Genomic DNA, 22,843 nt, shown 5'->3' with positions numbered 1-22,843 from the left:
AGTTGTCTAACACTATGTATCCAGTTATCCAATCCTTATGCACGAAAAAATTACCAAAACCATAATTTGGCTAATATGTAAAGGTTTTAGATACCTTTCAAGTTTATGTCATAGAGATGCATCAAGAATTTATCTCCTTGGGGTGGGATCCCTTCGTATGATCGTAAATACTTGGCGAATAATTATAGAGGGGGAGCAGGGTGGAGTTGGTCATGGGGACGTAACAAAAACCGTGAAGTGTTTTTAGAGGATTAAATTTATCTGTGAACCCTCCAAAAATGAATATGTGTATGTTCTTTACCCCTTTTTCAGTCATAGTTGTCCACAATCAACAATGTAATTGCCTAAAACCAAGTATCCAGTTGCCTACAATCAACAATTAGTTTGCCTAAAACCTTATATCCAGTTGCCCAATCCTCATGAACAGAAACATTTACCAAGACCATTATTTGGTAAATACCTAAAGGTTTTAGATACCTGTAATTATGTTTGGGTCATAGAGGTACAGTCAAGATTTTCCTCTCCTCGGGGTGGGATCCTTGGTGCAACCGTAGAGGCTTGGACTACACACGAGGTTCTTGGTGAACTTACCCTTTTCTATATGTGGCCGCTTTATCTAGATACCAAGTCAGACTCGGACTACACACGAGTTTGTCTGGTGAATGCATAGGAGTTGCACAAAAACACCACAAAAGTTGCTGGCTTTTTTAAATACAACTCCAATGCGTATAAGTCACATAGTTGTTTTTTTTCTACCCCCATTGGGCTCAATTGGGTGAACTTAGTCTTTTCTATATGTGGTTGCGTTTATCAATATTCGAAGTTGTTGTTGCTACCTCCTTGTTACAACAGAAATGGTTAGTGTGATGGGGACGTCGTCTCCTCCTTTAGGCGGCATCTACTTTTGGACGTCGTGTTAGCTCGGGAGCGACGAAGAGGGCATCGTTAGACAGTGGTCGGAGGTTGACTGTTGGGTTGGCATCTCCATTTATAGTGCGGACTCTTTGTCCATTGTGTGGGCCTCGACTAGGAGGGGCGGATTTTGCTCCTCTTGTCGTCTGAGGAGATGGGATCCGGCTTGATGTCGAAGAGAGCAATGGATGCTGAGGGGCCCTGAGTATGCCCCTCCTCGTTCGGCTTGGAGGATTTCAGACGTAAGGACTTGTTAAAATAAATTAGGCAACTACCATTGGATGGTTAAAAGTGTCTAAAAAGGTCTATCCTGATATTTTTGGGCGATTTGGTGATCTGCGTTGAAGTTGTCCTTATGGTAGGTGACTTAGAGGTGAAGCTAGTCAATTGGTAGTCATGGTAACCAACTTGGAAGGATCATCTGCTAATAGGTAGTCATAATAGGGGAAAACGAGATTTGCTTTTTATAGCACTAAAGTTGCTTCTGTAGCACACAAAGTTGCTCGAGAAAAAAGTTCGTCGAAACCTACTCATATGAGATCTGGTTTTGAAGAACTCGCCACAAGAAACCCAATGATGAAAACGGATTTGAAATTTAACACTCGATTCAAAAGTTTTAAGTTTTTAAAGTTTTTGATCCCCTAATAAATGTAGATGGGATGGATAGTGTGAGCACATGGGACCTGACATTTTTGTGTGTGGACGTGGGATGGTAGTTTTGCCAGATTTTTGTATTCGCACGCAACACTTTTCAGTCAATGCGCTGGCTGTGCTTGCCGTTTTCGGAAACAGCCGAGAGCTATGCGTTTGGTCCTTCCGTGTTACTACAAGGAACTCATATGGGGCAGCAGACCTTTTTTACATGTCTGATAGTAGTTGGACTCCTTGGATGATTAAAAGTGTCTAGAGAGGCCGATTCCTATATTTGGGGCGTTTTGGTGATCCACGTTGGAGTTGTCTTTATGTTAGGCCATTTAGAGGTGAAACTAGTTAATTGATAGTCATGGTAACCAACTTATAAGTATCCTCCGTTGATAGGTAGTCATACCGGAAAAAAGGAGTTGCTTTTCTATACCACTAAAGTTGCCTCTGTAGCACACAAAGTTGCTCGGAAAAAAAAGTTCGTCGAAACCTACTCATATGGGATCTAGTTTTGAACAACTCGTCGCGAGAAACCCATCGGTGGAAACGGATTTGAATTTTGAGATTCTAATCAAAAGTTACAAGTTTTTAAAGTTTTTGATCTCCTAATAAATGCAGGTGGAAACTGGCGCGCAGAAGGTTTTTCCTTTTCTGGGCTGTCCTGACGCCGGCGCGCGGTAGGGCTTTCCTGTCGGGGAGGACGCTCGTGCGCCAGGTAGCCAGGTCCAAAATATCTCTACTCCTAATGTCTCAGTTGGTAGTCCGCGTTTCGGGTTTTATTTTCGTCCCACCTAATACGGTCTTTTTTGGTACTTCTTTGGAACTTGCTCCCACCTCTCGCTCAGCCGCAAAAAACCAATGAAAACCCCGCGATCGAGTCCCGCAGACGCCCAACCTCCCGTCGTAATTAACTGAGACAATCAAAAATAAACCACCGAGCACAAACCGATGAAAATTAACCAGCGAAAAAAAAACGCCCGACAGTGCGTCCTCGAGCGAGGTCTCGTGTCCCTCTTGCGAGGAACAGTCGCCCCGACACTGCCCTCCTTCGCCCACCGCCGCCCTTCGGTCCTTCACCGCCACCCATCCATCCATGCACTGCCGCCCTGGCACATCAAAACCGCCGGCGCGTAACTCGCACATCCATTAGATTCGGCGCTGGTCCCGTGCAGGACCCTCCATTGATCGCTTCCAGGATCCGGCACCGATCCCTTTCAGGACCTGTCGCCGGAGACGTCCAGGACGTGACGAGCCACCGCCGAAGTCGTCCAGGATCCGCCGCCAGATACACTCACTCCAGGTATCACAGATCCGCCGCTAGCCATCATATGAATAGAGATTTAGGTCGAATCTGAAATTTACATCCATCGCATTTCATACACCCACCCCATGAAATCTACATCCATCACAGGCACCACGTATAATAATGTACATCCATCACATACATTATAGGCATCACAGGCATCACAGGACGTCTCCCCATGGACGGAGCCTGCATTTCATCATTCTCAATATTTACTTTCTAACAGAATAAATATTTACTTTCTAACAGAATAAAGGGCCATGGAAACTAGGAAGCAAGTAAACACGAGTGGCTTCGAGACTCTTGCCTTTATTTGCAACTGCAAAACCCTTTGCATCAAAACCACTTAGTTCGCCAATTGCTGAAGGTGGAAGATCTTTTATCGAATCTTCGGCAGCACCAGGTTCCTAAGTTGGCAGAAAATAAGAACACAAAATAAGAACACAGAAAATAAGATCTTTTATCGATTGAACATTTGTGTCATGCAATTCAAAAGATGGTTGCAGGACAGCAGGTACCCCAAAAGAAAGCAAACCTTGCTCCAACGGCCTAAAGGAAGTTGCTTAGCAACTTCCTAGAACCTCAGAAGCTCAGAGACATTTGGGAGTGGTTCACCCCCCTTGGGGCCTTGCTCCTTCACCTGATCAAATAAATATTACGCGTGGGAGTGGTTCACCCCCCTTTTGGACATTTGGGAGTGGTTCACCCCCCTTTTGGACATTTGGCACAACAAAACAATTGAGGAAAAAGTAAATGGTAATCACCCTTGCCCATCCTGCAGCAACCACCAAGTAGGCAACGTTCTTGTCGCCAAGGTAGACAGTGCCAAATACTCGTCCGATGTTAGGAGCAGTGTAATCCACTCTAAATGTGACCTCCTGCAATAGATTTTAGTTTTTCATTTCCAAGAGAAAATATAAGTGGTTTTTCTGTGATTACATTCAGTATTAATACATGCATAGGAGGATTTGGAATAGATAAAAAAAGACACATCATGTACCTTTCCTACGCAGAGTTTCCTCAGATACTCCCTGCTTTCCCAAGCAAATGGCTCATCCACTCCACCACGACGAGCCTAGAGCACCACAAATATACGGATTCAACAGACAAGAAAAGATGGAGAAAAGAACAAATGTACTGCACAAATAATATCAACAATTTATTATAGATGCATTCATAAGTCTCAAATTATACAAACAGAACACAGTCAAACTGTGGGAATGAAAATGCAATGATGGAGAGAAATTCTTGTGCCAAATACTAACTTCCATTGGCTCACAAGTGTAGCATGTAAACATAATTCACTATAGACAAGGGTGGAAGCAGACCCTGCGCAATCAAGGCTTCAACTCAGGCTCTAGATCCAAAATGACTAATATATTACATCCCTAGATGATCAGGCCTATATCTAGCTCTGCCCCTGACAACACACTAAACCAGTGACTTACTCTAAATTAATGGAGGAAATGAACACATGCAACAAGTAAAAATGTAAACCATATTCCCCTTGTCTAAAAGTGCAGACTGACTCTTATGGGGCCATAAGGTATGACAGAGTGATGGACTTCTCTGGTGGAATCTCTGCCTTTGTGCTCCCCATGATGAGAAGGCAGTCTCCAGATGTCATAGCCTTCACCTTGCCCCTTAGCCATCCTGAAGCCCCTGTGCTTGCTGCCATGATAGCACCTATATTTGCAATCAAAAGGAAACAGAACTTCATTAGCTGTGAAGTCAAATTTAGTTTAGTCCTCCATATAATTCGACAATTCTTCTGTTAATACATGCATTTTCCATAATTTTCATTGCATTTGGATTTCACAGGCCATAGGTGGCTAGAAGGAAAGAAAAACATGACCGGTCACATGTGGACTAAAGATAATTAATCACCACAATGTTAAAATTTTCACATAAATCACTGCTGCTTTTTAAATGTTGCAAAATCAATGCACTCCAATCCTAACACTGCGGAATCTTTCAGTCACAGCTCGTAGCACTGCAGAACGCGGAGCAATGCTATTGGTTAGGTGATCTGGTCACTGCCTTTCAGGCTTAGCAGTCCTGAAGATCGTGGTATACAAAATTAAAACTAACTATACAAAATTATCCAGTGATACACGCAAGATAAAATTGGCAGCCAATTGCATTTTTATTTCAACAAGCACTTGGTATGTACATGGACCAGATGACTGAAAAAGGGTTTGCTGAAGCTCGTGAAAATGCACACTTGACGGGCCATTGGAAATATGAAAACTACCAGGTAGAATCGCATTTGGAAATAATTTTCACATGCACAGATTACTGGGAAAGAATGTCACTTCGCAGGGATGAAGACACGATAATCTGCATGTTTCGAAATTAAAGAAAACAACACCAGTTTTAATAACTAGAAATAAGATGAGAAAGTAATATCTTAATGAGAAAATAACTTCGGTTACTTTGTTTCATTTTCAAAACCCATCTGGAAAATGGGACAGGGCTGAGGCATATTGATCTACAAATATATATTACTTGGGAGGGCCTCATGTTAGGGCTGAGGCCTATTTCTAGATCTACAAATATTTGCAAAACTGAGAATGCAAGCATGCTTAAACAAGGATTTATCAGCATCATGCAAGGAATTGAAATAATATAATCAGGAACATGTCACCACCTCTATGCAGATGATAAAGTCCTGAATGCTGGACTTGAACTGGAACTCTTGAGCTATAGGGCCTCTCAACAAGCCCCAGCATATGAGAATGCACCCTACAGATGAGTTGGTCCACAAGCAATTATGCTTAAAGTTTATGATTAATTACAAAGGAGCTATTGATTACCAGAATTATATTGCTTTCAATGAACAACAATTGTGGCCATCAACTATGTTTCTTCCAGGCCTCAAGAACACCACAGCCAGACACAAGTCGGAGGTAACGGTCATTCCATTTGCGTATGGGTAATGCAAAAAGCAAAGCCGGTGAACATCAACAAGAAGAGGACGTAGCTACAGGTATTAGGCACTGCATCAGGAATACTTGCATTTCTGACAGTAACAATCTTTTTGCATAATGTGTTGCAGGTCAGGCGAGTGGTAAAAATGTTGAAGAATATAGTGCAACCTTTGATACTGAAAAAGATGAAGCTATTTGCGCAACAGAACCCGGTATATAACTGTGTGAAAATTACTGTGAGGTATTGCCTGACGTGCATATCTGACAATGACATGGACCATGCTTAATGTGTTGCAGCCTCTACGAGCGAGACAAATCTGAAAGAATATAATCCAAGCATCTAAACCGTAGCTGCAAATCTTGACCCAATTTACACGACGGAAACAGGTACATGATTGATTGAAGATGTATTTGTTGGTTGCCTGCCTACCAGGCAAACATTGGTTTTGTATTCATGCTGGCTAAAACCCTACAGATGGATCAGAATGGGTAAGGCCTGGATACCATGCTGATGGTCAAACATTTGCGGCTACGGCTAATCTAACACTAGATCATGCTATTAATAAGATGCAGCTGCGAGATGATACTGAAGGTAACCATAGGCATGATATCCACCTTCCCAACCGGCGTATTCGGCAGTGCTTCAGTGTGTTTTATTTGTTTTTTGATTTGTACTTATAACATGATGCAGACGACACAGCTTCCGAACTGCTTGAAACTGTTTCTCTAAATAATGAATGCAAAAAATACGCTGAGGAAGCAAGGGAGCAGTACAATGCAAGGAGGCGTGCAGCTTATCGGAAGAAAAATAATGAGGATATTGTCAGCTTACAAGATGAGAATCAGCCGGTACTTGCAAAATCTAGTGAGCTTGATGGCTGCTCTTAGTTTGATGTGCATACGTATAGTATGCACATGATTCGTTGTATTAATCTATATCCCTGATTATAGATGATATGATGCTCATACTATGTTGCTTATTAGATCATAGGGATCTTATCAACGCTCGTAGGCGGGTGGCTTATCGCAATAACAAGTCAGATGGTTCGGCTAACCAACAAGTCAATGGGAAGTCATCCCGTCCCCAGTCTCTATGTGATATCACAAATGTTCTCGAAGATAGGGAGATAAATAAACCCACACGAGATTATCATGGTTGGTAAATTGATCCACGTCCCGTATGCACTGTGTTTGCACGAAGGTAGTCACTTATTACGCAATTTAAATAAGTACTGACCAATCTTGTTGAATCATATAATTCAGCTAGCTAGGACTATACATCAGTCTCGCCTAATGATGTAACATACCCTCATGAAGCTACGGTCACATCGGGTGTCCTTTGTGTGGGAGATAAAGAAGGTAATATTATCTCACCATCCACATGACCGTTAGATGTCAAGTTGTGTTTTCTCATTTGGCTTTAGAGATAATGACATGAATGTCATGATTATTTGACGTTAATGACACCAAGGAAAATACGATTGACAGAATATTTTTCCAAAGTAGACCAAAGAAACGCCCTGGAAAGGGCTTCCTGTTGGCGGAAAAAACAACCTAATGTCCGAGATGAAAATGCACATGCCCTTCATTCATCAGGCAAGCTTAAATTGTTTTATTGTTTTAACCATGATAGTCGGTACCGTCAAAACCATTAAGCTGACATATGTTTGGACAACTTTGGTTCAACAGACAACCCAACTAGCTCTAACTATGCAGCATTCTCGCATGATGCGTCAACATTTCCTGCTACAAGTACGGTCACATCTGGTCTCATTAATGAAAATGAAATACAAGGTAATCATATTTTGCCTACTCATTCAACAATGGCTGGCATGTTTCTGTTATATTCTCTAATTTTAGGGTTTGCCCTGAATGACACCAGATGCAAATGTAATCATGTATGACACCCAAGAAACAGAGCATAAAACGGAAGATGAACGCAAGAGAGGCCATAGAAACACAGTAAGAAGGGCTTCATGTCGGCGGAAAAAACAACCTAATGTCCGAGATGAAAATGCACGGACCCTTCTTTTATCAGGTGGGGTTTAAAATGTTTTAAACGTTATAGTCGGTACCATCTTAACCAATAAGCATTAATATGTTTGGTCAACTCTGGTTCACCAGACAACCCAACCAGCTGTAAAACATTTCCTGGTTCAAATACGGTCTCATCTGGACTCATCTATGACAACGAGCTTCAAGGTAATCATATTTGTGCCTACACATACAACAATTGCTTGCATGTATCTGTTTTATTCTCTAATATTCGGGAATGTTCTGAATGACCAAAGATTTGAATGTAATCTTGAATGACACCCCAGAAACAGAGCAAAAAACGGAAGAAGAACGCAAGAGAGACCGTAGAAACGCCCTGAGGAGGGCTTCCTATCGGCGGAAGAAACAATATAATGTTCAAGTTGAACATGCACAGACCCTTCATTTATCAGGTAAGCTTATAATGATTTAACCATTATGGTCAGAACCGTCTTAATAATTAAGCATTAATATGTGTGGACAACTTTGGTTCACCAGGCAACCCCGCTAGCTCTAACTATACATCATTCTCGCGTGATGCGCGGACATTTCCTGATACAACTACGGTCTCATGTGGGGTCGTTAATGACAACGAGCTACAGGGTAATCAAATTTTTTCCTACTAAAACAGCAATTGCTTGCATCTTAGTGGTATGATCTCTAATTTTCGGGAATGTGTGTAATGGATTCAGATGTGATTTTGAATGACACACAAGAAACAGAGGAAAAAACAGAAGAAGAACGCAAGAGAGACCATAGAAACGCCCTGCGGCGAGCTGCTTATTGGAGGAACAAGGATAAGCATATCAAAGATCAAAACAAACGTCCATCTGGTACTTCAGGTATACGCTTACGTTCAATATCCTTTTCGGAAGCCGGGCCCTACTATTCTAGATGGCACTCCTCCAGTGCCGATAAATCAAACTGTTCTAACTATGTTTTGAAAATATTATTGATCCAGACGACCTGAATAGCCCTAGCGTTACAGAATTAATGAAAGAGGGAGCAACATGTCCCCCTTCAACTTAGACGCGTCTGTCATTCAGGACACTATTCTAGCTAGGAGGCAAAGTGACAATGAGCGGAAACGTAATTTAACAAACGAGCAAAGGGAGGCAAAAAACGCAAGTAGCAGAGCATGCCATCAGAAGAAAAGTGACGAATTAACGGTGGAGGTCAGAGAAACAAAGAATGAAAAAATACGCGTGAATCGCGTGCAGCGCCGCAAAAGCATGTCGGTGATTGAGAAGGGGGAGTCAAGTGCACAGAGGAAGGCCAATTATGAAAGAAGGAAAAAAACACCGTGCAAAGAATGCATCGCAATCCCCCTTACAGACCTAGCAAACTCAACCTCTGAATGTCCCACTTCCCCAAGCCGCGCATCACCCGTCTCTCGGGCCGAAAAAGATGATTCATCTGATGGCGATCCGGGGACGAACATGCCGAGATACTCTGCCGGTGCTGATGGTATGAAATTGCGATTGTCAGTTTCTTATGCTCATTCTCAGCATGTCGTTCTAACATGATCTTGTCTGTTGTCGCATTCTGTACGACGACAATGCAGAAGACATCGATGTATTCCAAAGCGGCACCATGGGCGATGAGCAGGAAGCACACGACTTGATTGATGAGGAGTACTACATGTTTTGCAACGAAGGTATTGCCAACTCTACACTATGACACTGTGGAGCTTTATTGTTGTGTCGTTTATTTTTTATTACTGTTTTGTACGTGATTTTTCAACAAATGCCTGCAGGATCCGATAACGACATATTGGATGATGACGAGGAAGCGAGCATGTCTAGCGCTAAACCTAGCGAGATTGATCCATTTGACACTGTCTACTCAAACATTCCAGACAACACTCACATCCTGAAAGTCGACGAAAATTGCAAACATTGCAAGGCCAGAAAGTTTGAGTCTGAGACTGACGGCTTCTGCTGTCGCAATGGCCAGATCCAGCTTAAGAAACCGGAACCAATCCCAGAGCTTATGAGGCTATGGTCCAGCATGGATGCAGATTCTAGACATTTTCGGGAGAACATACGTTTCTTCAACGGGCATTTCGCCTTCACAACCCTTGGGGTCAGCCTTGATGAAAACTACACTAACATGAAGTCTGGGGTGTACACATTCCGAGCACACGACACCATCTACCACAATGTCCATTCGTTCGGGCCTAGCTCCCGTCCAGAACATCTGCAGTTGTACTTCTATGACGACGACCCTAACCTAAATCATCATAAGGCGGCCACCAAGCAATTAGACCAGGATGTCGTGAAGAGGTTAGTAGACATACTCAAAGAAAACCCATGCTCCCAGCAATTTAGGAGTTTGGGTGCACACAAGGACAACCTCGATGATTATAGGATAGACCTAAACACCGATAAGAGGCTTGACCAAAGAAGATATAATAGACCGGTGTCATCTGAAGTCGCTGCAATTTGGGTTGAGGGCACTGACCTAGCAAAAAGGTTTGACCGCAGGATAACACTTTGTGGTAACAACAACGAAAGGCATAGTATACGTGTGACCTCAGGGGCATATGACCCGTTGTCTTATCCATTATTCTATCCAATGGGGGAGCTAGGTTGGCATCCGAAGCTACCCAAACGTAATGTTTCTTGGGAGGTTGTACAAAATCCTCGTTTGTGTCATGATGACGAAGATGATGCAGGTATGTTGTTTGTGTCCCACTTTGTTACAAATAATTTCTTGTTTTTAAAAATAATGCTCATGCGATGGTACTCAAACATGTGCAGAGGGGAATAGCAGGTTATGCGTCTCCGTTAGAGACTACTACTGTTACATGCTGCAAACACGGTCTGCGATCTTCAATCCAATACTTTGTGGAGCACGCCTACTGCAGCAATGGACGGTTGACATGTACATCAAGATTGAGAGCTGTCGGTTGAGGTGGTACAGGAAGAACCAGACGCAGATCCGTGCCGATTTGTATAAAGGAGTTGTTGATGCGATCACATCGGGTGAGACGCGAGCAAGCGTTGTTGGGGTAAGAATAGTGCTCCCTGGAACTTACCCTGGTGGCGACCGCGACATGAAGAAGAGACATATGGATGCCATGGCAATTGTCCATACATACGGGAAGCCTGACATCTTCTTGACCATGACTTGCAACCATAAATGGGAAGAGATAACAAATGAGTTGCTTCCTGGACAGACGGTGCAAGACCGACCTGAAATTGTGGCTCGCGTGTTCTATGGCAAACTAGAGGCTATGAAAGATATGTTGCTCAAGAAGATGGTCCTGGGTGTTGTTGTTGCTTATGTTTACGTAGTTGAGTTCCAGAAGAGAGGCCTCCCCCACGCACATTTTTTGTTGATCATGGATTCAACGTATAAGCTTCTTGTCCCAGAGCAGTATGACCGACTCATTTCCGCAGAGCTCCCAGACAAGCAAAAGTATCCGGAATTGTATGCAATGGTGGTAAAACATATGATGCACGGACCATGCGGTGCTCTCAACCCGAAGAATGTTTGCATGCAAGATAATGAATGCAAGTGCAGATACCCGCGGCCGTTCAATGAGAACACGATACAAGGCAAGGACTCATACCCAGTTTATCGGCGTAGAAACGATGGTAGACGCGCTAAGGTTCGAGGGAAAATGTTGGACAACCGATGGGTTGTGCCATATAACCCTTACCTTCTGCGGATGTTTAATTGCCACATCAACGTCGAGGTCTGCTCTAGCATAAAGGCTGTAAAATACATTTATAAGTACATTTATAAGGGCCATGATAAGGCTTCTTTCAGCATCGACCAGCCAGACGCTGATGGTAAGATTGATGAGATCAAGAGATACGTTGACGCAAGATGGGTCACCCCTCCGGAGGCTATGTGGAGGATATTTGGCTTCCCACTGTGTGCCAATTACCCGCCTGTCTTGCAGTTGCCTCTTCATCTCCCGAATATGCACAGGGTTGCATTCAATGCACAGGCTGACTTGAAGAATGTTGTATCCTCCGAGAATGCTTCAAAATCCATGTTAACGGAGTATTTCAAGGCAAATGAACTACACCCTTGGGCAAGGCATATATTGTACAAGGATTTCCCCGGAAGCTTCACGTGGGAGAAGAAAAAGAAGTTCTGAAAGAGGCGGGTTGAGCGTTTTCAAATAGGTCGTATCGTGTCTGCCAATCCTGCCGAGGGGGAGCGATACTACCTTCGTGTGTTGTTGAACCATGTTCCGGGGAAAACATCATTTGAGGACTTGCTCACCGTCGACGGCATGGTATGTGGGAGCTTTAGAGAGTCCGGTGAAAGGTTGGGACTCATCGAGGCAGACAACACGCTCGACGACTGTCTTACTGAGGCGGAGCAGTGGGCTATGCCATGTTCTCTTAGGAGGCTCTTTGCAACAATCTTGGTGCACTGCGAGCCAGGCGACGTGCGCGGGTTATGGGATAGACACCTCGAGCCTATGTCCGATGACTACCGTCGGACACGCACGTCCCCGAACGAGGTGAAGCAGATGGTGTTGCTTGACATTAGGGGTATGTTGCAGTCTATGGGTAAAGACATTATCGATTTTGCTCTTCCAACGATCGATGATGCATTTGACCCAACCGAGGGCGAGGCCAGAGAGATCATCGAGGAATCAACCATTGAGTTTGACGAAAGTGACACTAAATTGTCATCTTCCCTGAATTTTGAGCAAAGGGCTGCATACGACGAGATACTAGCGGCTGTTGAACGCGGTGATGGGGGTATATTCTTTGTTGATGGCCCTGGAGGTACGGGGAAGACCTTCCTTTACAGGGCGATGCTCGCCAAGGCGAGGCGCGAGGGCAAGATTGCTATCGCTACCGCGACGTCGGGCGTCGCTGCTTCTATCATGCCTGGCGGCAGGACTGCCCACTCGAGATTCAAAATCCCATTGAGTTGTGATGATGGAGCCTCGTGCAGCTTCACCAAGCAGAGTGGGACCGCCAAGCTGCTAAGGATGGCCTCATTGATACTATGGGACGAGGCCAGCATGACTAAGCGACAAGCGGTTGAGGCATTAGACAATAGCATGCGCGACATCATGGGAATACGCGACCGACCCTTTGGAGGAAAGACTGTTGTTTTTGGCGGGGACTTTAGGCAGGTGCTTCCGGTCGTCAGAAGGGGGTCACGGGGCCAGATAATTGATGCAAGCCTCCGAAGTTCTCATCTATGGAAGAGTATGCGGCAGCTTCAGCTCATCACCAACATGAGGGCTCATAATGACAAGTGGTTTGCAGATTACTTGCTCAGGGACGGTAATGGCACAGAGGAAGCCGAGGATCAAGGCAACATACTACTCCCTGATGATATCTGTCTGCCATCTACAGGCGAGGTTGACGACCTGGAGAAGCTGATTGACCACGTGTTTCCGAGTCTAGATGACAACATGGCAGATTCGAGTTACATGACATCTCGCGCAATCCTTTCCACCACAAATGACAACGTCGACAAGATAAACATCCGCATGATAGAGCGTTTCCACGGAGATGAAGTAATCTACCATAGCTTTGACAGTGCGGAGGATGACCCATATGGCTACTACGCTCCTGAGTTTCTGAACGGATTGACTCCCAATGGTCTTCCTTCGCATGCACTCAAACTAAAGCTGAATTGCCCGGTGATACTTCTAAGAAACATTGATCCAGCTAATGGGCTGTGTAACGGGACTAGGCTTGTTGTTCGAGGTTTTGAGAGGAACACCATTGATGCAGAAATCGTGATTGGACAACACGCTGGTAGGAGGGTCTTCCTTCCTCGAATACCTCTATGCCCATCTAACAACGACATGTTTCCATTCAAGTTTAAGAGGAAGCAATTTCCTATTAGGCTTAGCTTTGCTATGACGATTAACAAGGCTCAAGGGCAGACCATCCCAATTGTTGGTGTGTATCTACCTAATCCGGTGTTCTCTCATGGTCAACTCTATGTTGCTTTGTCTCGAGCCACCGCGAAGAGAAACATAAAAATACTCATTCAGAAGGAGAAGCCAAAGGAGAAGTCCAACAAGCAACATAACAATCCGAAGAAGCGTAAAAGACCGACCGTGTCCTTGCTGACCTCAATGAAGAACATCGTCTACAAGGAAGTACTTACAGGCTGAAGTATGGTCTTAATAGACCTGCTGGATTTATAGATGCAATTTACTCTTCCGATGGTCAAGAATTGCTGTAATCGGTTCTATGACATATCTTTTCATTTGGTATCTTGGTTGTTGGAGGTATACACCAATCACTTCAAGTAATAACTGCCTTTCAATAAATTTATACTGTGTTATGTGTAATCTGACAATGTACATGTCACACAGCGTACTGTGTTATGTGTAATATGAGAATCAGAAATAATGATTGGCTTCATGAAGACCTGGATCATGTTAAATTTATTTTGTAAATTTTGATTACAACATGGAGCATGTATGTCTTGTCACCATTTTAGCATGAAGGTTACATTTGATACATTGAATTTCAGTGCGTGTATTGGGTTACATATGTTATGTATGCTCGAGATGATTAAAGCATAAATGCCCATGAAAAGGCTGGAATCATACATGTATCTGAAGTTGTTTTACTGACTTGAGCTTTATGAGTGCATGAGTGTGTAATGTTTGATTTGTTCCACCCAGTTTTAATTGCTGTACAGTTTTCGTGAACATATATAGCTAACATGGCTTGCTGTTATTATATATAGTAATGTATTTTTAGTTCTTTTACTGCCTTGAGCTGTATGAGTGTCTAAAATTTGAGGTGTATGCCCGAACACAAGTATATGAATGATCAATGGGTTCTATCAATGGGTTCTATGAAAACTTAAGTAATTACGTTGCTGAGACACCTACAGCAGTACAGCTAGGAAGCAATATTGAATGAACTGCTCACGGTTCTATCAAAATATTTAGTGCGTGTTGTTTATGCTTCAAAATAATGTACTCCAATGTCTAAAAACTGTGGTTTTTTAAAAAGTTTACTGCCAAACACAGCAATTACTAAAGGCTGACTAAGTAAACGTTTTAAATTAAATTTCTCGACATGAAGCCATGATTGGCATAAAGTTGACACATGACTTATGTTTATGCTTCATTTTAGTTCATTTGAAGTTTTAGTTATTCATTAAAAAAACTCTGCATTGCATAATAACTCAATGCTTTGTTTAGCACAACTTATTTGCAAAAGCACAAAGCATGAGACATAATATTGCGCGCAATCAAGGCAATAAATACTTTGTTACACACATAATGAAATTATAGTTATCTTATTCAAGCATGAGACGTAACGTTGGTGCATTAATGGAAATAGATATATTACGTGACTACCCTTACTGTAACAGGGTATCTCCTTCGTTATACTGAGATCCCACATTTATTGTGTTACTAAAAGTAAATAAACAGTAATTATTTTGATACTCTCCTCGATTGCAATCAGATCCTGGTTTGTTTGATTACTATAAATAATAAATTGTGTTTATTAAGATGGCAAAGATTGATCAATCTTTATTTGGTTACCAAAGGATGATCAAACTTTCTATTGTACACCTAGAGCTCCAAAACTAATTTTTGAAAGTTAATGCTTTTCCCGCCTCCCACTATGGTAATATATAAATGCCACGCATCACCATACATTAGCCTCCATATATCTACACAGGTTCAGCAATATCCTCTACATCCTCTACGACTATGGTGATCTCTTACAACTTGACAAGAACTAGGAGGGTGATGGCAAATCCGCCGGCTCCCAACATCCCTCGTGTAGAAATCCCTCCGATGAACAGGCAAGATATATCATCATGTACGTTGACTTGTCATCGCGCTCGTTTATTTACCTCATATATACATTATATGCTATGCAGGAATTTGACTTTCCAGAACGTTGACATGGAACATATATATCATAATTGTTGGATAATTCGTGCTAAGGTTTTGTGGAAGGCCCAGATCAGGGTTAATGCTATGGGAAACCAATACCTTCGTTGTATACTACTTGATCAGCACGTAAGTCATTACTCATCACCACATATAGCACTTTTTTTGGTATGCAGATGTGTTAAAGAGTTTCTCCACCTGATTTTTTATTTCTTTATATAATATTATTAGGGAACAAAGATGGAAGCAATTGCCTACAGCAACCAAGCATTTCGTTTCAACGACATGCTGCATACCGGGATGACTTATGACTTCACTTCCGTCGGGTTCAACCCCACGGATATGCTAGATGGACATTTTTGGTATATATGCATGGATTATGTCATCGCACTACATTCTAGGACCGAGGTTAGCATGTCGGCCCACAGGATATCATCGTCAATTTGTCCACCGTGCTTCCCACAATTCGGGGCCATATTGTCGCTACGTGACAAAACCATCACTGGTGCAACACCTTCAGCTTTGCTATTGCACATTAGTCCATACATAGCATTGTCTCATTATGATTACATTTTTTTAGATGTTGTTGCTATTCTTGTCTATGCTGGTAAGATACAACATCAGTGGGATTCAGTATATAGACGGCATGTCCCTTTCGTTGAGATTGCCCTAATGAATTTCCGGTAAGCTCCATTCAGTATATGAGATTTTCATATGGCTATTTTAATTTTATTATTATTTCCTACGCCTAACATTTGTTTTTGTATGTAGACGGGAGATAATTTTTCTACGCCTAAGTCAACAGCATGCTGGTCATCACTTGTACCATTTGCAACGCACAGAAAATCTGTTCGAGAAGATTGCTGTTACTTACGTACAGTTAAATTGAAGGGATCAATGCCTGCAAACTATGAGGGAGAGCACATTCTTCTTCTCTCCTGACATTAATGATGATGATCATTATCTACATGGTAGGGTTTATAAAGTATTCTTAATTTTTTGTCATTGTGCTTTCTTATGTAATTATGTAAAAAAGCTGTAATTTTTTCTAACACTTTTTTTTGTCAAAGATATCCACGAAGTCAGCCTGATGACTTATGACGAAACACTTTCTTACGTCAATGACCGCGTTCAAGCCAGGAAGAATGGACGCTAGAGTAACTTTTGTATCAACATGGTGCATGCAACATGTCGTTGCCAAATGTCGTTATATCTCTTTTTGGTTTAATGGTGCATTATAATCAATAAAATAGTATGATCAAGTGTCATCATATTTGCTTGTCAAGTTATAGTGAAGCCCTTTTGGCATTATGCTTCAATGTATGATGCACATAGTCCTACTCAAATATTTGGTTTTGTACAATGGTGAATTGCTTCTTTTCGTTGGGAATGATAAAAAAATCCAATCGGAAGATATTATTCACTCAAAAAAATCTGAGAATGATCTGATGCGTCCCTAAGATCTGATACATCCACATTTTTCCCTAATTAGAAACGTTTGGCATAAATTAAATGGATTTCGATTTTTGGAAGGCAATATTAAGTCTCCATAAATATGGCACATATATATATGTATATATATATACACACGTCCTGGACCTCCTAATTCCCTACCCACCCCAGTTTGCATATATTCCATCAGGAATAACCAAACACTCACGAGTTTTCGGTCACCGATGGAGGAAATCATTGGAAACACTGCGGCCCTAGAGGTTGCTGTGCCCACGTCCCTGGAGGGTGCGATCCCCGAGACCCAAGAGGTTGTGCCTGAGCCTCATGATGCTGTGCCCGCTCCCATGCATCTTCTGCCCCCACGGATGCATGTCGTGGAAGATGCACTCGAATACATCTTTCGCTTTATGAATGGCGTTCATGAGGAGCATATGTTGGAGTAAGTTATCTTATTGTACGTTTATTTTCTGTATAGAAAACTTATTAGAACCCTCTCATACACTACTTATAATAAGATTAGTATATTGCTATATCTCCTTTTGTTTGTAGAGACCATAAGACGTTGCAGCCATGACGAAGGATTTAATTATTTATAATGGATTATCAATATTTCCAGCGCACAGCAACTCTAATTTTTGAATATTTTTTTCTCATAGTCTCTTCTCTACAAATATAGTACTGTAAATTTATTCCCCCACTATGTTGTACATATGGCCATATTCGTGTACACAACTAACAGATTATTAGAACGAAACAACTTATTATTTCAATCCTAATAGAAGCGAGTTACTAGATGTTAAAGGTAGGTACCAACTTTTTGCTGCTCTTAATTTGCTGTAAATATTATTGTTTGGCAACAGCAATCAAACTATATGAAATAAGTCACCATTTTTAACATACTCTTGTTCCAATGCTGCACACTTTTTTGCTAAAGGTTGTTTTGCATTTTTTGTGTTGCAGCACAATCTGGATAAGAAGCGATACACCATACCGGATAGAAGTCAGCCTCCGGATGCTACATGACACCCTATTTTTAACTAACATAAGTCTTCATCCCGCGTGCTTCAATCTTGTTGTTCGTAAGCTTGCGAACGCGGAAGTAGAGAGGCATGCAGGCACCAACATGGTTGGAAGCAAACATTTTTTTGACTTGCAGTTTCATGCTCAGTCACAGGCTTTTAGGTATTCCTGGATGCCTCAAGGAGAGCGCACCACGATGCTAATTAACAATGCTGTTGTCCAGCCCTTCCCTAAATACGATGTTTTCAGCTCTATAGTTGTAAGAGACCAACTTACTTAATGTTTATTTTAATATCATAATAGCAACTAACATGTGTCGACCTGCTGCAGTATCTACTACCGTTGACTATCTCGGATTCATCATACGGGCTACTTGTAGTAAACCGTATGAGAAGGAGGGTTATCGTACTGGATCCATCACGAGACGTCGGGCAAGTTGGAGAGAGCACTCATAACAAAGAGATGATGAAGGATATCACATTGTTAAAGCAAGAGTTCAACGATGTGTTGCAGGCTAGGATCCCGGGTTGGGATACCCCACTCATGGATTGGCGACAAGATAGCATGTCTTCTAATGCTCGCCGGTAATGTGCTAAACTGATCTTATCCAGAAGATGCACACCGTTATAATGCTCGCCGGTGATGTATTAAATTTAGCATGTCTTGTAATATTTAACACTTTTTTGTGTCACAGCAAAGACTCTGGTTTCTTTGTCCTACAGGAGATGGCACACCAGCTTGGTTGTTTGCGTAGCATGACATGGATGAACACTACCGTAAGTGCATATACGATGAGTTTCTGTGTGAAGTTTATTTAAAAAACACTTAATATAATGGTTGATGTGTTGCATATTTTCTAGGATCCAGTACTGCTTAGGAGACAACTCACTGTCCAGATATTGATGGTGAAAGACAATAAAGCATATGGAAACATCCCAGAAGAAATCAGGGCGGCCTTGAGGGTTATAAGCAACTGAAGTTGGATCGGTGCATGCAGAAAGGACAATAAAAAATTACTACGCAACAGCTATTTAGGGTTGGAAACAATAATTGTCTATGATTTTATTCAAATAATTATATAATATTTTATCTTCTATGTATGTTCATTTGATAACTTTATTGTGTTTTTGATTTATTAAGGTTTCGTGCACTACCATATTGTTGTATTATGGATTGATTTTGGTTACGGCTCACGATGCAATATGATATAAATTTTCCACGGTAGCGTCCTTATAATATTCAAAAAATGTGGAAATCTTGATTTATTTAATGGAAAGCTTGATTCCCGTCACAAAAAAAACGTGGGGGAAAGATTTATTAGAGGAAAGGCACCGCCCCCCACAGTTGAAATCAGGGGGTGGCAGATTTGGTAGGGAAATAAATCAGGGCCCCACCGTTTAAATCAGGGGGGCGCAGATTTATTTAGAGGGGGACAGATGTATTATAGGTAAAACACTGGGCCCCACAACACACGCAACCAACAACGCTTTCCGGGTGGGCATTGAGCGTTGCACCCCCTCACGACAGAGTAAACCCGGTTTCTTTCTTTTGTTCGTTTGGGAAAGTTATGGGGAAAGGGACATATATTAGGAAACATTTAATCTGTCACTGATTCATTTGCATAGTGTAATCAAAACAAATCAAAACAAATATCGTGCCTTAATTGTTGATAGTATATTTATATGGAAACATTCAAATAAGGAACGATAGGGTGCACCTTCCTAACTGTTGTCGCACAATTCCCTACGGCCTCATCTCTACTCAATAAAATCCTACGGGCTCCTTCCTCTCTCGCTTTACCAGTTGTACGACTGACTTTTTGCCCCGTTAATGGAAGCAATGGCGAATTTTGGGGGAGTGCGACACGCAGTCGACTACGTGTACGATTTCATAGCACTTTCCTCAGACGAAGAACTACTAGAGTAAGTTCTCACGGCCCGATAGATCTAATATTTTTTTGCACTTCATCGTCTAAGTCCACTGCCATGTACATGTATACTTTGCGTTTAGAAGATATACCCCCGTAAAAACTCTTCCTGCCCTGTACATATATACTTTACGTTTAGAAGATATACACTGGTCAGGATCGCGTGGTCTTTGTCTAAGTTCAGACGTCTGTTACAAAGGCTGATTGTGTAGTTATTTTTCTTAAACCAGTATATAAATACATATTCAATGGTTGTTACCAGATATTATATTGTACTAGTAAATTGTGTCTAAAACCAGTGTTTTGCGGCGTCTAACATAAATAGCTGATAAGGACTTGTTTTTCATAAAACATGGGTTACTTTCCTGTCTATTCAAACGAAATACGTAAGAAACTGTGGTCCAAAACTATGGGGTCTAACACCTTCTACAACAATGTTGAACAAGCTATAAACTACTATGCTGCCCCATCCATCCAAAATCTACAACATTTTTAATGCAGGTCCATGTACTACTACGAAAACACTGCAATCTGTTAATTTATTGCCCGTACATAATATATAAATACTTAACTTGGTAGAGATTACAATCTCTTTTAGGTCATTTGATGTGAGATATACTATTGTTTAATTATTCATATCTTATAGACAGCAACACAGTTTTATCGTTTGAGTTTACGATTACTTGAAGTCATATAATTGTTATGAACCTTGATCTTTCTTTTTTACAGCACAATCTGGATTAGGAGCTCGCGCCCATTCCCTATCGAGATTAGCCTACGGATCATCCGAGACACCATCCTAGGAGATGGACTTGTCCATCCGTTATGCTTTAATCTAGCTGTGCGTAAGATTACTACCGACGCAGCAGAGAGGAGCGCAGGCACCAGCTCTGTTGGAAAGACACATTTTTTCAATTTGGGATTCCATGTGCAAGCACGGGCGCTAAGGCAGACTTGGTTAAGCCAAGAACATCGCACCAGTGCACTGATTAACAATGTCGTGCTTGAGCCTTTTCCAAGATACGACGTGTTTCACACCCCTACAATTGTAAGTAATCTCATTCTTATAAATTAGTTGGTTACTTTGTTTGCCATTTACCTTTGTCTACCAAATGCAGTATCTTCTACCACTGTCACTCGTGGATTTGTCCTACGGTCTTTTAGCAGTGAACATGGAAATGGAGAGGACTATCGTTATTGATTATTCGGATCAGACTGTATTTCATTTTGAGGAGGACCCCCATGGCACTGAACTTCAGAGGGAAGCCCTTTTAGTGAAGCAAGAATTCAGCTTTGTCTTGCAACAGGAGGCCCCTGATAGGAACAGCCAACTTGTGGAATGGCCTGAACAACAGAACATTCATGTTTCACCTCGGCGGTACTATTCTAAATTTGGCTTGCATATTAGTGCGTGCTCCAATATAGCTATTACAATATGTTTGCTTTTGTGACAGCATGGACTCCGGATTCAAAGTTTTACAGGAGATGGCCCATTTGTATGAAACCATCGGGAATGACATGGTTCATAACATGCCTAGGACTGACGTAAGTGATTTTGTAATGAGGTTACAGCTTGCATATATTTGCTAAATATATCTTCTGACTTTGTTTATGCATAATTTGAAGGATCCACAAAGTCTCAGGAAGCGACTAATGGTCCAGATGCTAATGGTCAGGGAGAATGAAGCAAAGGATAACATTCCAGAGCAAGTTAGAGCAGCGTTGAGATTTATTGGTGGCTAAGGAGGACTGCTGCATCGATAAATACCTAAAAATAAAGTGATGTTTAGTTGCTTGCTAGGAATTAATCTGTTTGAATGCCCGTGCTGATCAGATGATCAGATGACATTTTCTCTTATATTTTTAAAGTTTAAAGAGTGATTGTTGTTGATATCCACTAGCTATGTTGGTTCAATATATTTTGGCTTCTATGTATATTTTGTACTATAATACCCGTGCGGTCAGGAGCAGGTTTGTTGCTCCAGGTGAACCGGAGGCATTTTGTAATGGACCATGGCAGGTTCAGCCGGCAAGTGAGGTTTTCAGTCATGCCTCACATCATATACTAACTCGTATCATGTAACTCCATCCATACACGCACTGCTATACGATACGAGGTTTACTTTGACGGCAATCGTCACATGCCAGCTATGGAATAGCCAAATTAAAAACATGTGGATATAAGGCACGTACCTTCAATTGCCTTTGATCTTCAAGTTCGCACATGATCCACATTTCTCTGTCATGCTCATGATGTTTCTGATAACCAGCTGATTATATTGTATGTGTTCCTGAATAGAGTAACCAAAATAAGTCCCCGCCAAAGTGCATTCTTATTGACTACATAAAGTACTAGACGGTGCCAGCATTTTCTGACAAACAGTATATGTTACCAACATTTTCTGATTTGAGGGGGGGGGGGTTAGGAAGAAAAATACTATTAAGCTACTCTAATGGAGTCACATCTTGTTCAAATATAATATAATTGAAAAAAAATGTGTTGTATGTATGAACTCTCTCTAAACAGAATAGCCATATATACCTACCTATGACGTTAAATAACAATAAAATAAAGGAGGCACTAATGACTGATTCAGAGGACCAAAAAATAGGCATATGCATCTCAATAGGTATTACACATGAAAAGCAAGAAAGAGTTGTAAGCTGATCTCAATAGGTTTCTTTTTATTCATTTCCCTAATTCATGTTTATTTTTTGATTTTCTCTTTCCTGTTTGAACAAGGAAATGTAAGAAAATA

At 41.7% G+C, this 22,843-nt stretch overlaps 1 protein-coding gene and 2 long non-coding RNA genes across 3 annotated transcripts; 2 read left to right on the top strand and 1 right to left on the bottom strand.

Annotated features, from left to right (window-relative positions):
* Positions 1-3,411: 3,411 nt before the first annotated feature.
* On the bottom strand, positions 3,412-4,058 carry LOC123121514 (uncharacterized). Its single transcript, XR_006459773.1, has 3 exons — positions 3,858-4,058; positions 3,622-3,735; positions 3,412-3,497 (listed from the first exon to the last, which is right to left on the bottom strand). It is a non-coding gene; the product is annotated as an uncharacterized lncRNA (long non-coding RNA).
* A 3,000-nt stretch (positions 4,059-7,058) lies between these two features.
* On the top strand, positions 7,059-9,775 carry LOC123121511 (uncharacterized). Its single transcript, XM_044541513.1, has 11 exons — positions 7,059-7,146; positions 7,276-7,383; positions 7,477-7,581; positions 7,670-7,825; positions 7,912-7,989; positions 8,109-8,234; positions 8,320-8,424; positions 8,514-8,663; positions 8,783-9,288; positions 9,386-9,478; positions 9,578-9,775. Exons 4-9 carry the CDS (start codon positions 7,684-7,686, stop codon positions 8,848-8,850), a joined length of 669 nt encoding a protein of 222 aa, XP_044397448.1. The 5' UTR covers positions 7,059-7,146; positions 7,276-7,383; positions 7,477-7,581; positions 7,670-7,683; the 3' UTR covers positions 8,851-9,288; positions 9,386-9,478; positions 9,578-9,775.
* Positions 9,776-16,280: 6,505 nt separating this feature from the next.
* Positions 16,281-16,947, top strand: LOC123121510 (uncharacterized). Its single transcript, XR_006459770.1, has 3 exons — positions 16,281-16,368; positions 16,457-16,656; positions 16,756-16,947. It is a non-coding gene; the product is annotated as an uncharacterized lncRNA (long non-coding RNA).
* The last annotated feature ends 5,896 nt before the right edge of the window (positions 16,948-22,843 follow it).

Source organism: Triticum aestivum, chromosome 5D, assembly GCF_018294505.1.
Source record: "Triticum aestivum cultivar Chinese Spring chromosome 5D, IWGSC CS RefSeq v2.1, whole genome shotgun sequence".
Classification (NCBI taxonomy): Eukaryota; Viridiplantae; Streptophyta; class Magnoliopsida; order Poales; family Poaceae; genus Triticum; species Triticum aestivum.
Note: the sequence above shows the minus strand (reverse complement) of the source record. Positions and strands in the feature narration are given on the sequence as shown.